The sequence below is a fragment of the Micropterus salmoides genome, unplaced genomic scaffold (genome assembly GCF_014851395.1).
Source record: "Micropterus salmoides isolate LMB-PRFRI ecotype aquatic unplaced genomic scaffold, ASM1485139v1 Ms_hic_scaffold_1985, whole genome shotgun sequence".
NCBI lineage: Eukaryota > Metazoa > Chordata > Actinopteri > Centrarchiformes > Centrarchidae > Micropterus > Micropterus salmoides.
This window is the reverse complement of record NW_024041134.1, coordinates 1-12,089: the sequence shown is the minus strand read 5'-3', so window position 1 is coordinate 12,089 and position 12,089 is coordinate 1. Positions and strand designations below refer to the sequence as shown.

Below are 12,089 nucleotides of genomic sequence, written 5' to 3'. Positions count from 1 at the left end.
TGAGTAAGGACTTCTACCATTAACAGTGAGCCAAACAGTATATTTTAATATAGCAGAATTTGTTTGGTCAGAGTTCTTTCCAGTGTCCACAGTCTTTAAATAGTGTAAAAATTTAAATAATCATCAGACTTTTTCTACATATTTGTTTGTCTCATACATTAATTCCCGCAGACAGAAATCCCCAAGAAAAATAATCTTTAGTACTTGTACTTTTATTGTTCAGTATAATATGTCCCATACAATTAGACAGAGGCAGCACTAGGCAAAATTTACCGTCTACATGGCTTCAAATTGTTGCCTTTCGTATCACAGCCTTACAGGATAATTCCTTTATTCACAATGGTAACTTAGCCTTTAAGACTTGTCTAAACCAGGTGAAGCCGATTCATGATTTGGTTGTTGAATAACGGCTTTACAAAACAGAGATAAAAAGATTCAACACTAAGGCAAAACGGTTTTGGCAACAACAACAACAACAAAAAAACCTGATTAATATCACGATCCCATTGTTTCATTACTGGCAAAATTGTTCTGACATTTCAGTAGCTCATACCCAAAGAATGAATTACAGTTTCACCTGATTCCTAGACTGCTCATTGGCCATCATAACGTCTGATACAAAAGCATAATTACTCTTCAATCCAATTTCCACATACACAATTAGCTTGAATGACAAATAATGCATGGGAAAAAGTTAAATCACAGACCTTAAACGATTCATTTGTACTACCATAAATACTAATGTGTGATACTAGTGACATATTTTGATGCAACTAACATACATAAGAGTGATAAATTACCTAAAAATTTATCATCTAAACAGCTTCCAAGATTTTACGAAAGTTGTGTTTGTAGTAAATATGTGTTTGGTGATTCTGTCTGAAATTGTGTCGTTAGTTGCTGAACATCACCTGACATTTATTAATTTTTATCAACTGCTCTGGGAGTTAAATATTTTAGTTTTAATACTTTTTTGTGAACCACCACAAAAAGGTTAAATGACGGTCTATTCACAGAGGTAGTCCATTACTTTCCCCTCTTTCAGTTCATGTTTTTTCTATTGTAATACTACTACTGGTACATATCTCTATGGTTTATATAAATACATTATCAGTCATTTTTGTCTGCTATACACATATTAATTGGAGAGTTATCGTCACTCTGTGATAAATCATCGTTGTTCACACTGAACACAGACTCGTCTTCAGTCTGAATCTGCTCATGTTTGCGTCTGTGGAGCCTCAGGCTTTGTGAGCGGCTGAAGCCTCTCCCACAGATGTCACAGCCGTACGGCCTCTCTCCTGTGTGAAGTCTGAAATGGTTCTTGAGGCTTGAAGCTCGTGTAAAGCTCTTGTCACACTCAGGACAGTCAAACTTCTCCCCAAAGTGGATTTTCTCATGTTCTCTCAAGCGGCCGGACTGGTTGAAGCTCCTGTCGCACACAGAGCAGTGGTAGGGCCTTTCGCCTGTGTGCGTGAGCCGGTGTCTGTTCATGGCCCCTGAGTGGGCGAAGCTCTTCCCGCAGTCCGGGCAGGAGTACGGTTTCTCCCCCGTGTGGACTTTCTGGTGACCTTTGAGTTGACCTTTCTGGGTGAACTGCTTCCCACACAGAGTGCACTGGTAAGGTTTCTCCCCCGAGTGAATTCGCATGTGAATCTGAAGAGCAGACATCTTGTGACAGTCTCTTCCGCAGAGCCCACAGCAGTAAGAGCTCTTTGTCAGATGGTCGTTCAACTGTTCCTGCACTAGTGAGGCTGGAGGACTGTCTTTTTCACTGTCAGCGACATGATCGGGATCCTCTTCAGACACTGTGGAAACATAAATGACAAGTTCAAACACGCCATTTAGTAGCACTGAAGACAAAAGCCAACTGACTTTAACCTTTCTGCTTGCCCATTGTGGAATCCAACATGATAGATTGAAAGGAGGTAAAATGAGATGAAAAGAAACAATCTGATGATCAACCTTAAACTAATTTGTGTGCTGATTAAGTAACAGCAACAAATATTTCACCCCCTATGGACAGGCACCATCGCAATTTTAAAAAGGTCCACAGCAGCAATATTTATTTTACACGCTTCTTGATAAGCTATCTCTACAGGTTAAGAGTCTGCTTCAAAAAGCATAGACCTGTTAATAGACGAAAGTGGTACGGTCAAATGCTGACTCCACTGAACTGAAATAGATACACCGTTTGCTAATCAGTCCCTAAAGGAGTCTATGATTTTGTAACTGTCAAATTAACCAGAAGAATCTTTGAATTATATAAAATGCTAAGGAGCCTTAAGAAGAAACACAAAATCCCCACTAACCACAAGTGCAGGGTTCTTATTTTCAAACCAGTCAGTCAGAGACACCAAAGAGTCGGAGTGAACTGAAAAGACACAGTCCACTTTCCATCATTTCAAATATGAAGTGTGATGGTTCTCTAGGAAACCACCTTTGTTTGTGAGATAAACACAGAACAAAAAAGTAGCTTTTAAAGAACACAATAACTGGGCAAAACCTCAATGACACTTTTTCATTTCAGCTGCCAAAATTGGCCGAAAATGAGATTCCTGCTTATGTAACCTTTAGCTGAGTAAAGCTGTTTTTATTAACGTTGTAAGTTGTGTTAACACACTACAGCTTTGAAAATTTGAACAAAAATGTGAACGCAAGAGTGCAGTATTTTGTCTCTTGTAAAACAGCAGCGCTGGAGGAAGAGATAGCCGAGTTAAAATCAGTAACAAGAATTAATGAGGAAAAGCAATCCACTTAGTTCAGGAAACTGAAACCTACTCCAGTTTTTCAATGGCACTAGGTCCCTCCCCATAAGACTTAATTTCACCAGAACTCTTCCTACTGAGATGACCGCTCTCTTTTACAGGCGTTATATTGAATCAATTTTGACCTTCTGTATTATTGCTTGGTTTGGAAAGACTAAATTTGTTCAATAAGAATAGACCTGGAAATCTTGTTCAAATTGCCAGTAAGATCTCAGGGCAGAGTCCAGACCAGCTTTTGGCAGGTCCTTAAGAGGACTACTGCTATATTGGACTGCCAGGACCATCCACTTCAGAGGGAGTTTGAGCTATTGCCCACAGGCCTCTGTTTCAGGGCTCCTGTTCAGAGGACTGAAAGATTCCATGTCCCTTTCACCCTAAGTGCTTATTAGTGCTCTGTCTAACCTACCCTAGCACATTTGCACACTTGTATACTTGTACTATGAATTTCCATTTCCCCACACTAGTTATGTGATTTCTTGTTGATGTTGTTTCCCTTTTGTATTCTGTCAGTATGTGAATCCTTGCTGCATAACAAATGTCTCCCAGTGGGACAATAAAGAACCTTGAACTTGAACCTTGACTTCACAGTCATCTTTTCCTGTGCAGTATTTTGCTTACTGGTGGCAAGTTCATCTTCTTCCTCTTTTACTGTTATCCTAATTTCTGTGTTGCGTTCCTGCTGCTGCTCTTCAGTTTCCTCTGGCATGGTACAGTCCTCACTATCAGACACCTGGTCAGCAGCTTCTTCTACTGGGAAAAACACAAGTGAAACAGTGCGTGAATATCTGAATCATCACCAAAGGCGTGTATGCTCCTTTTAATATACAATATAACAAGAAAATCTGGAATCTCATGTTTATGTACCACATAAAGGTTCCTCCTCTTCCTCCTCTTTCACTATTACATTCATATTTGGACTGGAAACAATGTCCTCCAGTCGCTCTTCTGGTTCTCCCAGGTTATTTTCACATTGAGCTGCTTTGTCACAGTTAAGACCCTCTGATGAATAGGGCTCAACTACACTGTGCAAACTCTGACTGTCAGACACCTATAAACAGATTTAAGGAACAAACAATGGTGTTAAGAGGTTGTAAAGAACTATATGTGTAAATGAAAAGAAAAATGTTAAATCTCAAACCAACTTCCACAAAAAAAAGCCGAGTGCCGAGTGTTTTCACTACCTCAGAGCTGATGTTATCAGCCAAGTCTTGCTGGGATGATTCACCAACTGCAGCTTGTACTGTTTCTGAGATGACGCCTGTAACTGATCCATTCTTGTTCTGTGTGCACGATCTTTTGTGGTTTCTAAGAGTTCCTGCCAGTGAGAAGTGCCTTCCACAGTCCGTGCAGGTGTACGGCTTTTCTCCTGTGTGAATCCTGGTGTGCCTCCGAAGTTCTCCCGGAGCTACAAAAGACTTATCGCACTGTGTGCAGCTGTACGGTTTTTCTCCCGTGTGAGTCCGCATGTGCGTCGTCAGAGTCCACTGCTGTGCAAATGTCTTCCCACAGTCAGAGCAGTGGTAGGGTGTAATGCCAGTATGGAGACGCTCGTGTCTCACAAGTGTACCCGACAAGGCAAACCTTTTGTCACAGAAAGAGCACTGGTAGGGCCTTTCTCCTGTGTGAGTCCTCTGATGATCTCTAAGCTCAGCTGCTGAGTTACAGCTCTTTTCACAGTCCGAACAAGGAAACTTCTTCCTCGTAAAGCCAGCAACAACCTCAGAATGCATCGCCTCTAAGTGAGTTTTCAAATGCCAGTGTCGGGAAAAGCTCTTCAGACAGATGGAGCAGTGATACGGCCTCTCACCAGTGTGAGTCCGCCGGTGCAGTCTGAGCTCACCCTGACTGGCAAATCTTTTTTCACAGAAAGTGCATGGGAATGGCTTTTCACCAGTATGGACCCTTTCATGGATCATGAGCAGCCCCTTTTCTGGAAATCTCTTCTCACACATGGAGCAAGGGAAAGGCCGCTCTCCTGAGTGAGTGCGAAGGTGGCGCTGAAGCTTAGAGGCGTAAGGGAAGTCTTTCCCACACACTGAGCAGCTGTGAAGAGACGGTGGTTTCTCGTTCTCGCTTTGATCAAATGTCTTGGAGGGAGGCTCTGCAGGTACATTGACAGGGATTGCATTCTCTCCTGCATGAACAAAAAGATGAGAAATCGTTGTATTTAGGGAAAGAAAAATGATGAAAAAACACTTTTTCAGTTTATCATACCAACAGTGATGTTGATGGTCAGACAAGTCGTAGAGTCCTATATACTGTGTGTGATGATAATAATTTACTACTATACAACACTCAGTCTAAAGTTGTTCTTTTAGAAAAATCACTGCATTATTGCACAGTCAAGTTATCTCACAAGTACAAAGTATTAAATTTGAAAGAATTAAAAGAAAGAGCACTTGTATTGAGACTTCATATCTGTCAGTACCCTAATTACGGCATCAGAATCTGGGAGAGAAAAAGTAGGATCAATGTCACTCAACTCTGTGTGGGAGATGTCAGACATGGTGCATTCAGGTACCTTAATGTATTCACATCGTAATCTAAGACAGATCTGTCAGACTTATAGAATAGGTTCTCTGTTATTGCACAAGTACCAATCATAACTGAATTGAATCCAGGTGTTGAAAACAACATTTTATATATCCACAATAAACATTACCTCAGTTAATATGTTCATATTTTCAAACTACTACTTACATCGCACTGAATCAATTCTATGGCAAGGAGGTTTGCAGCGGTATACCATGGTATGAAAATTGACAGTCATCATACCATGTACATTATCTATCTAAAGTATTGAAAAAAACAAGTGAAACTGGACAGAGAATCTCACCCTTTTATTTATTTTCAAAGGGAGACTTTTTACACAAACTTCCATAAATAAAAAGGTTTCAAGTTTTATCAGGACAAAATATTTAAATTTTTTTTTTCTGTTTTCATTCCTTCATTTAAGGGTCATTGTAAATGATAATAATAACGTATAATAATAATTATAATGGCGTAATACGACTGCATTACAATGTAAAGGGGGCTCTACGTTTCCCGTCACATCACTTTATACTTTGCTGTTACAATTTATTTGCTCACTGAGATCTGAGAAATCCACTTCTTCCCCATCCGAGTTGATCAGGCCTCCAATTTCCTGCTGGTCTTCCTCGGCGAGGATCACAGCGGGTCCAAAGTCCTCTGGGTTTTCAGAGCCCATCTCTCAAATATACAACCTTGTAGAGATGAATAATCAAGAGTCAGTAAATAAACAGTGAAATAACAATTTATAAGTGAATATATATACAGTACATTAAACACTCACAAATTATAAACATTAGTACATTAAATTAGCTCACTAATCTAATATTGGCTGTGCTTAAAATAATGATAATCACTTTAAAGAGATCATCCAGTCTTGCATTCATGAGATACAGTAAGAAACTATGTGATAGTCTTACTCTACAAGGGACTTCCAAATCCATTTAACTGTTCTGAGCCCACATTCATCAAGTGTCTCAGGCTACATTTTTTAACACTACAATTTTGTGCTAAATGGGCTGTGGTCTAATATATAATAGACAGATTTTAATCAAACCAACTATATCAGTGAGCATCTTCCCACTCATTTCTGTCACTCAATTTTTGTTTTGTGGCTCCTTAAGGAATTAAGAGAGGCTAATTACAAAATGGCAAATCACTAAACAAGGTTTAATTCTTGCAAGACCCCAATAATAGTCCCAATCACACTTCTGCACAAAGTGACCAAACTTATTAAACACAGAGTGAAAGTACTGTATCATACAGAATGTTGTGTTATACACACAAATAAGTATTTTTATTAAAAATGATTTTAAATGTTACGAGCATAATCAAGCCTGTCTTGATTGACAAATCTGACAGCCAGAATGATAAAATTTTACTTTCCTTTATTTGTTAATGTATGCAAAATATCATGTTCAGGGTTTTTGTAATTAGGTTTACAAGTTTAGAGGAATTGTTTCAATCACTTGTGATCTGCTTGTTGAAGTACACTATTGTTTCAGACATTTTTTATAATTCACAAAGAGCAACATAATATATTTTAACCAAGGTGTTCTTTATCTCATAGTGCTGTGATTAAAAAAAATCCCCCATGGATTCATTAAGTAACTGTCCTTTCTTATTCCATTCTGGTTCAGATTTACGTCCTCCAGCACCAGATCTCTTTTGGGGGGTCAGCTTCAAAACAGTGCCTTCACCCTGGGAGACATCCATTGTCCTGCTCAAGGACACTTCAGCAAGGCGAATGCTTTGTTGTGATGGGGTCTTGAACCTGGCTGGGCCTGATGGACAGTCTACCTTAAGATGCCCTAAAAATGTTGTTGTTTGACAAATGGCCTGTTCCAGTGCAACATTAGTGGTTACGGAACTGTTCTAGTGTGTACTGTCACAATGATCTACTGTGCTTTAAAGTGGGTAGCCCTCGGGGGAAATCTTAAATGGTGCATCTGCACTGAGCAGCCCAGTTAGCCCTGTAGCATTAGCTTGGTGGGACTCGTTTTTTCTCCATCCATTGAGGTCTCACATTAACTGTAATTCAAGTTAGATAGCAACCTAAATGACTAACCTGTTGGTATATATGGTGTCATAACATCAGTTACTGCGGAGAGCAAACGCACTCCGCAGTACAAACACCAGTAACGTTGTTTGACCTCTCAATGAGATGTCTCAGTCGTGACCAGCGCTTTGGTCAACGACCACCTCTGCCTTTGAGAAAACTGTTATTAGCCAGCTAGCCACACTAGCGTTCCTGATGTTAGCAATTCCTTAACGATTAGCCCCCCTAAGCTACAGCCGCTGATCAACAAAAACAAATAACAGTTCTGACAGATTCCCCATCGAGTCCAACCTGATAATAATACGATATTTCTGCTGCAAGTGTCACCTCAGCTCGTGTAACCCTCGCTATCTTAGCTAGCTAACCTTTAACAGACAATAGACATTTTGACCAACCTCAGCATAGATTTTTCCCTCAGGTAAAAAGTAGTCGCTCGACAGAAGTTTATTTAAACGACTTGGCAATATTTCTACTTCTCTCTCGTTTTCATGCTGAATATGTTCAAACAAGGTGTCAAATTAATGCCATCTAACTATCGAGTTAAGTTAAATAAGCGTTTGGATCAGATGGTAACCTTTCTAGCTTTAGCTGCTAGTCACTTACAGTAGTCTCGGAACTTCCGGTTGGCTTTTTAAAAATCACAATAAAAGCCCCACTAATATAACTTCTCATCTTAGTATAGTTTTCTACAGATTTATGGAAACACACATACATATCACGTAAAATAATGCTCACACAAATTACAACTACTCAGCAATCGCTCATTGTTAAAATATACAAAAATACGGGATAATCCAGCTGCTCAATGCTTGTCAACAATAAAACAATACTTAGCGTGTTTACATTAACATTATTTTGTGTAGTAGGCCTTCTTGAACATATTCCTCTGCAGTTGGAGTAAAGAATAAAAGCCAAGAAAAATAAACTAACTCTTTGGGTCAAAAACAGTAAAAGAAGCAAACTTTTTATTTATTTACTTTTATCCTTGATGCCTCCCTCTTAAGTTTTTCTAGGCATGTTGGTAAGTTAAGGCGATGCCTCAGTATCCCAGAACTGGAGGACATTGCTAAGGAATAAAAATCTTCTGGGTTTACTCTGCTGAGAACCACATAAGATGCTAAGCAGTGAAATGATTGATGTCTAAATAATAAATCATTAGCAAACTGAGGTGCAGGAGGCACATGCTCAGGAAAAAATATGTGGCGTGGGAAAAAACATTTTCACAGCAGACACTTTCAGTTGGTGTAACTAATGCCATTCTAGTGTGCTGCATTGTGTTACAGTAATTGCTGGAAGCCACAATTAAGGGTATTGCATCCAGCTGTGCTTTTCCTGCTACGATTGAAATGCTAAATTTCTTCTATAATGAAAGAAGAGAGCTCCGATGTTAACAAGGCTCTTAACATTATTAAAATGAAAACATGAAGTTCATACTCTTGATGTTATTTCAATATAATGCTCCCTTTGTTGTTATTGTAGTTTGCCCACCACTGGGGCAAAAAAGTCACGTGAAATTCATGTTTTTATACATTGTTTTAGTTTAGCCTAGGGGTGTGACAGAAAAAGTTTGAGAAACATATGTGGATACAAAATGAATTTCCAACAATGGTAAAATTAACGTAAACACTATTATCCTGCTGCGTGATAATCTAATGCAAAACGCATCTTATATGTATGTACTATGTATAAATAAAAGGTTCTGACTAAAATAACAAGCATACATAAAGTAATTAGATGCCACTTATACAATATATTTTTAAGTACAGGCTTTTATTTAGTTATTTTTTTTCAAAGAATGCAGTAAAAACCTTTTCATTTGTAACGCACCGATTTATATTGTGATCTGTGGAGTGAAATTATTGGATAAAACTCTGGTCAAAGGGTCAAGTTTAGGTGAATCACAAAAAAACTAAACACAAAACAACGAACAATTCAGAATATCATGATTTATTCTCTTAAATACTTTAGTCCAATATAGGTAATGGAGTTTACCAGTATATCATATTGCTTGGCAAATCACTTCAGCCATTTGAAAGATATTTTATTACACAAGTGATAGATTGGCAAAATGTAATACTTTTTCCCCTTTTTTTTTTTCAACCACTAATGGCTGTTGTTTTGGTCTCCCCAATGGTTTTGTGGGAGCCTTTGGCTTCTTTTCGTGAATCTTCAGATGCGTTCGATAGCCTTGAGAGTAATAGAAGCACTTGCCACACTTCTCGCAAGTATACGGTTTCTCTCCAGTGTGAACTCGAAGATGAACTTTCAGATCACTTGCTTTAGAATACCTTTTGCCACAGATTGAGCAGAGGTGAGGCCGCTCTCCGGTGTGAGTCTTGAGGTGCACACTGAGGTGGGAGGATTGCGAAAATGCCTTCCCACACTGATCACAGTGGAAATTCTTTTCTCCAGTGTGCGTCAACTCGTGTTTTTTAAGTGAATCTGCTGTGACACAACTCTTTCCGCACTCTGAACAGATAAAAGGTGAATCTCCTGAGTGAACACGCTTATGTATTTTAAAATAATATTCATTTTTGAATGTCTTGCCACAGTCAGGACATGCGTAAGGCTTTCTGTGACTCTGGCGGTGTTCCTCCAGCTGCTGTTTCTGAGGGAAGTCCATGCCACACTCTCCACACACATGAACTGTTACAGCAGATTCTTTAGGGACACTCTTCTCTTGCACTAATGTCCAAGTTGGTAACTCTCCTGTGAGAAAAACAAAGACATTTATAGTTCAATGTGTTGCACTTTTATTGAACCACCACTGTCAGAGTATAAACTGTTCCACAAAAGAGACATGGTTAGCTGTTATGAGAAAGGAGTCGATGGTACTGTGTGTATTTTGTGAACATTTGTCCCTACAAGTTATTAAAAGTAATAACTGTGTGAAAAACACACAAGAGCTTGCCACAATCATCTCATTAAAAAAATCTAATTGAAGACAAAGGAGCTTGTGTTGCCTCTGACCTCTGTGTACTTTCATGTGTGTTTTGAGGTTTCCACTCTGGGTGAATCCTCTTCCACATATGAAGCACTTGAAAGGTCTTTTCCCTGAGTGAATCACAAGGTGTCGCTGCAGAGCAGTGTTGTGAGAGAACACTCTTCCACAAGTCAGACAGTCGTAGCTCTTTTTGAGTCTGCTAGGCTCCTGTTTTTTTTTAGGACCCGCAGACAGCTTTTCCTGAGGCTGTTTGTGGGAGCCGCTATGTTCAGGATCCGGCTGTCTTAAAGTTTCGTCTAAAAGAAAAAAAAGGCAGTGTACATACAGTAAGGTTTTCTAAGGAGCATTTATAAGCAACAATAGTAGCAGGTCTGATTAGTCACTTCGGGGCAGCAGAAACTAGATGTATACACAACACTGACATATTATCACCTCATAAAGTTAACACAGCAAACAAAGTTGATTTTTCACTGAAAACAGCAAAACGATGTTGTTGAGTGCGGTGCGGATCTGCTTTGGAATCAAACACACACACACACACACATATACTGTACTGTATATTCTTAAATGTTTAAAGATAGAAAAGTTGCACAACGCTGCTGACATGCTTTGTTACAGTCCCCTCCAAAAGTTTTGGAACAGTAAGGCAAATTCCTTTGTTTTTGTTTATTTGGGTTTAAGATCAAAAGATGAGACAAGAGTTCAGAATGTCAGCTTTTATTTCCTGGTATTCACATCTAGATGTGTTAAACAACTTAGGACATATCACCGTTTGTATTAGACCACAGCATTCTTTGGTGAGCAACAGTAATGGAACAATTATCTTCAAGTAAATAACAAGAAACATCTGTCAGTCACGTTCCAATAGTTTTGCTCACATGAAAAAAGGGTGGGTTCAAACAAAGGGTCCTGAGTTGTTTAACACATCTAGATGTGAATACCAGGAAATGAGAGCTGAAATTCTGAACTCTTGTCTCATACTCATCTTTTGATCTTAAACCCAAATGTCCTCAGTGAACAACAAAAACAAAGGAATTTGCCTTGCTGTTCCAACACGTTTGACTGTACCTGTGAATGCAGGTATCTTTCCTGATGTTCTGTAGATTACTTTGAAACCACAGAAAGATTTTATTTTAAAGCTCAAAGAGCATATTCCAAATCATAGAAGAAGAAGAAGAAGATATACTTTATTAATCCCGTTAATAAAGGGGGAAATTCAATGTTTTCACTCTGTAATTATTATGTTAGTATTTACACACAGGTCCGAAAGACACACACATGCACATGCACAAACAGGACCCATAGCAACACACCAATACATACTCAATTTTAACAACAAGAAACACCAAAGTGCTTATCTCAATTATAAATCAGTAAATTGTTTCCATTCACACACAAAAACATAATAGCATTTCAGTCAACATCACCTGTAGTTGCTGTCCTGTGGTCATGGTCCTGTTCAGGTCTGTGTTCTTCATGGTGATTTATTACTGCACCCGCCTTGCTCACAAGTATTTTCTTTGATGTGGTGTTATGTGGGAAGGGTGTGGTGAACCCGAGCTCACAGGGTGGTGATACAGATAAACTCCCAGAAGGCCATGAGGGCTGCTCTGCTGGACAGCTCTCTTTAAAGTGCTCCTGATCCTGTGATCATGAGAGGTTTTAAATTATCATCATGTGTCTGGATATGGGTTTTAATTTATTTGTTTACCAAAGTTAAACACTGTAATGGTACTGGCACAAAACAGTTTTTTTCAAACTTAAATGCAGTTGCTGTTTTTTTAGGCGG

At 39.0% G+C, this 12,089-nt stretch overlaps 2 protein-coding genes across 4 annotated transcripts; both read right to left on the bottom strand.

Moving 5' to 3' along the window:
* Positions 1 to 193: 193 nt before the first annotated feature.
* On the bottom strand, positions 194 to 7,982 carry LOC119911253 (oocyte zinc finger protein XlCOF28-like). Of its 3 annotated transcripts, none has more exons than XM_038730065.1 (6): positions 7,752 to 7,982; positions 5,859 to 5,992; positions 3,950 to 4,902; positions 3,633 to 3,816; positions 3,387 to 3,518; positions 194 to 1,808 (listed from the first exon to the last, which is right to left on the bottom strand). In XM_038730065.1, the coding sequence occupies exons 2-6, from the start codon at positions 5,974 to 5,976 to the stop codon at positions 1,111 to 1,113; spliced, it is 2,085 nt and encodes a 694-aa protein (XP_038585993.1). In that variant the 5' UTR covers positions 5,977 to 5,992; positions 7,752 to 7,982; the 3' UTR covers positions 194 to 1,110. The 3 variants fall into 3 exon arrangements, with proteins under 3 accessions (XP_038585993.1, XP_038585995.1, XP_038585994.1); XM_038730067.1 differs by having other exon boundaries at positions 3,387 to 3,515; XM_038730066.1 differs by lacking the exon at positions 7,752 to 7,982 and adding an exon at positions 7,366 to 7,745.
* A 1,044-nt stretch (positions 7,983 to 9,026) lies between these two features.
* LOC119911255 (gastrula zinc finger protein XlCGF67.1-like) lies at positions 9,027 to 11,947 on the bottom strand. The gene is made up of 3 exons (XM_038730068.1): positions 11,728 to 11,947; positions 10,327 to 10,596; positions 9,027 to 10,065 (listed from the first exon to the last, which is right to left on the bottom strand). The coding sequence occupies exons 2-3, from the start codon at positions 10,340 to 10,342 to the stop codon at positions 9,401 to 9,403; spliced, it is 681 nt and encodes a 226-aa protein (XP_038585996.1). The 5' UTR covers positions 10,343 to 10,596; positions 11,728 to 11,947; the 3' UTR covers positions 9,027 to 9,400.
* Positions 11,948 to 12,089: the final 142 nt, after the last annotated feature.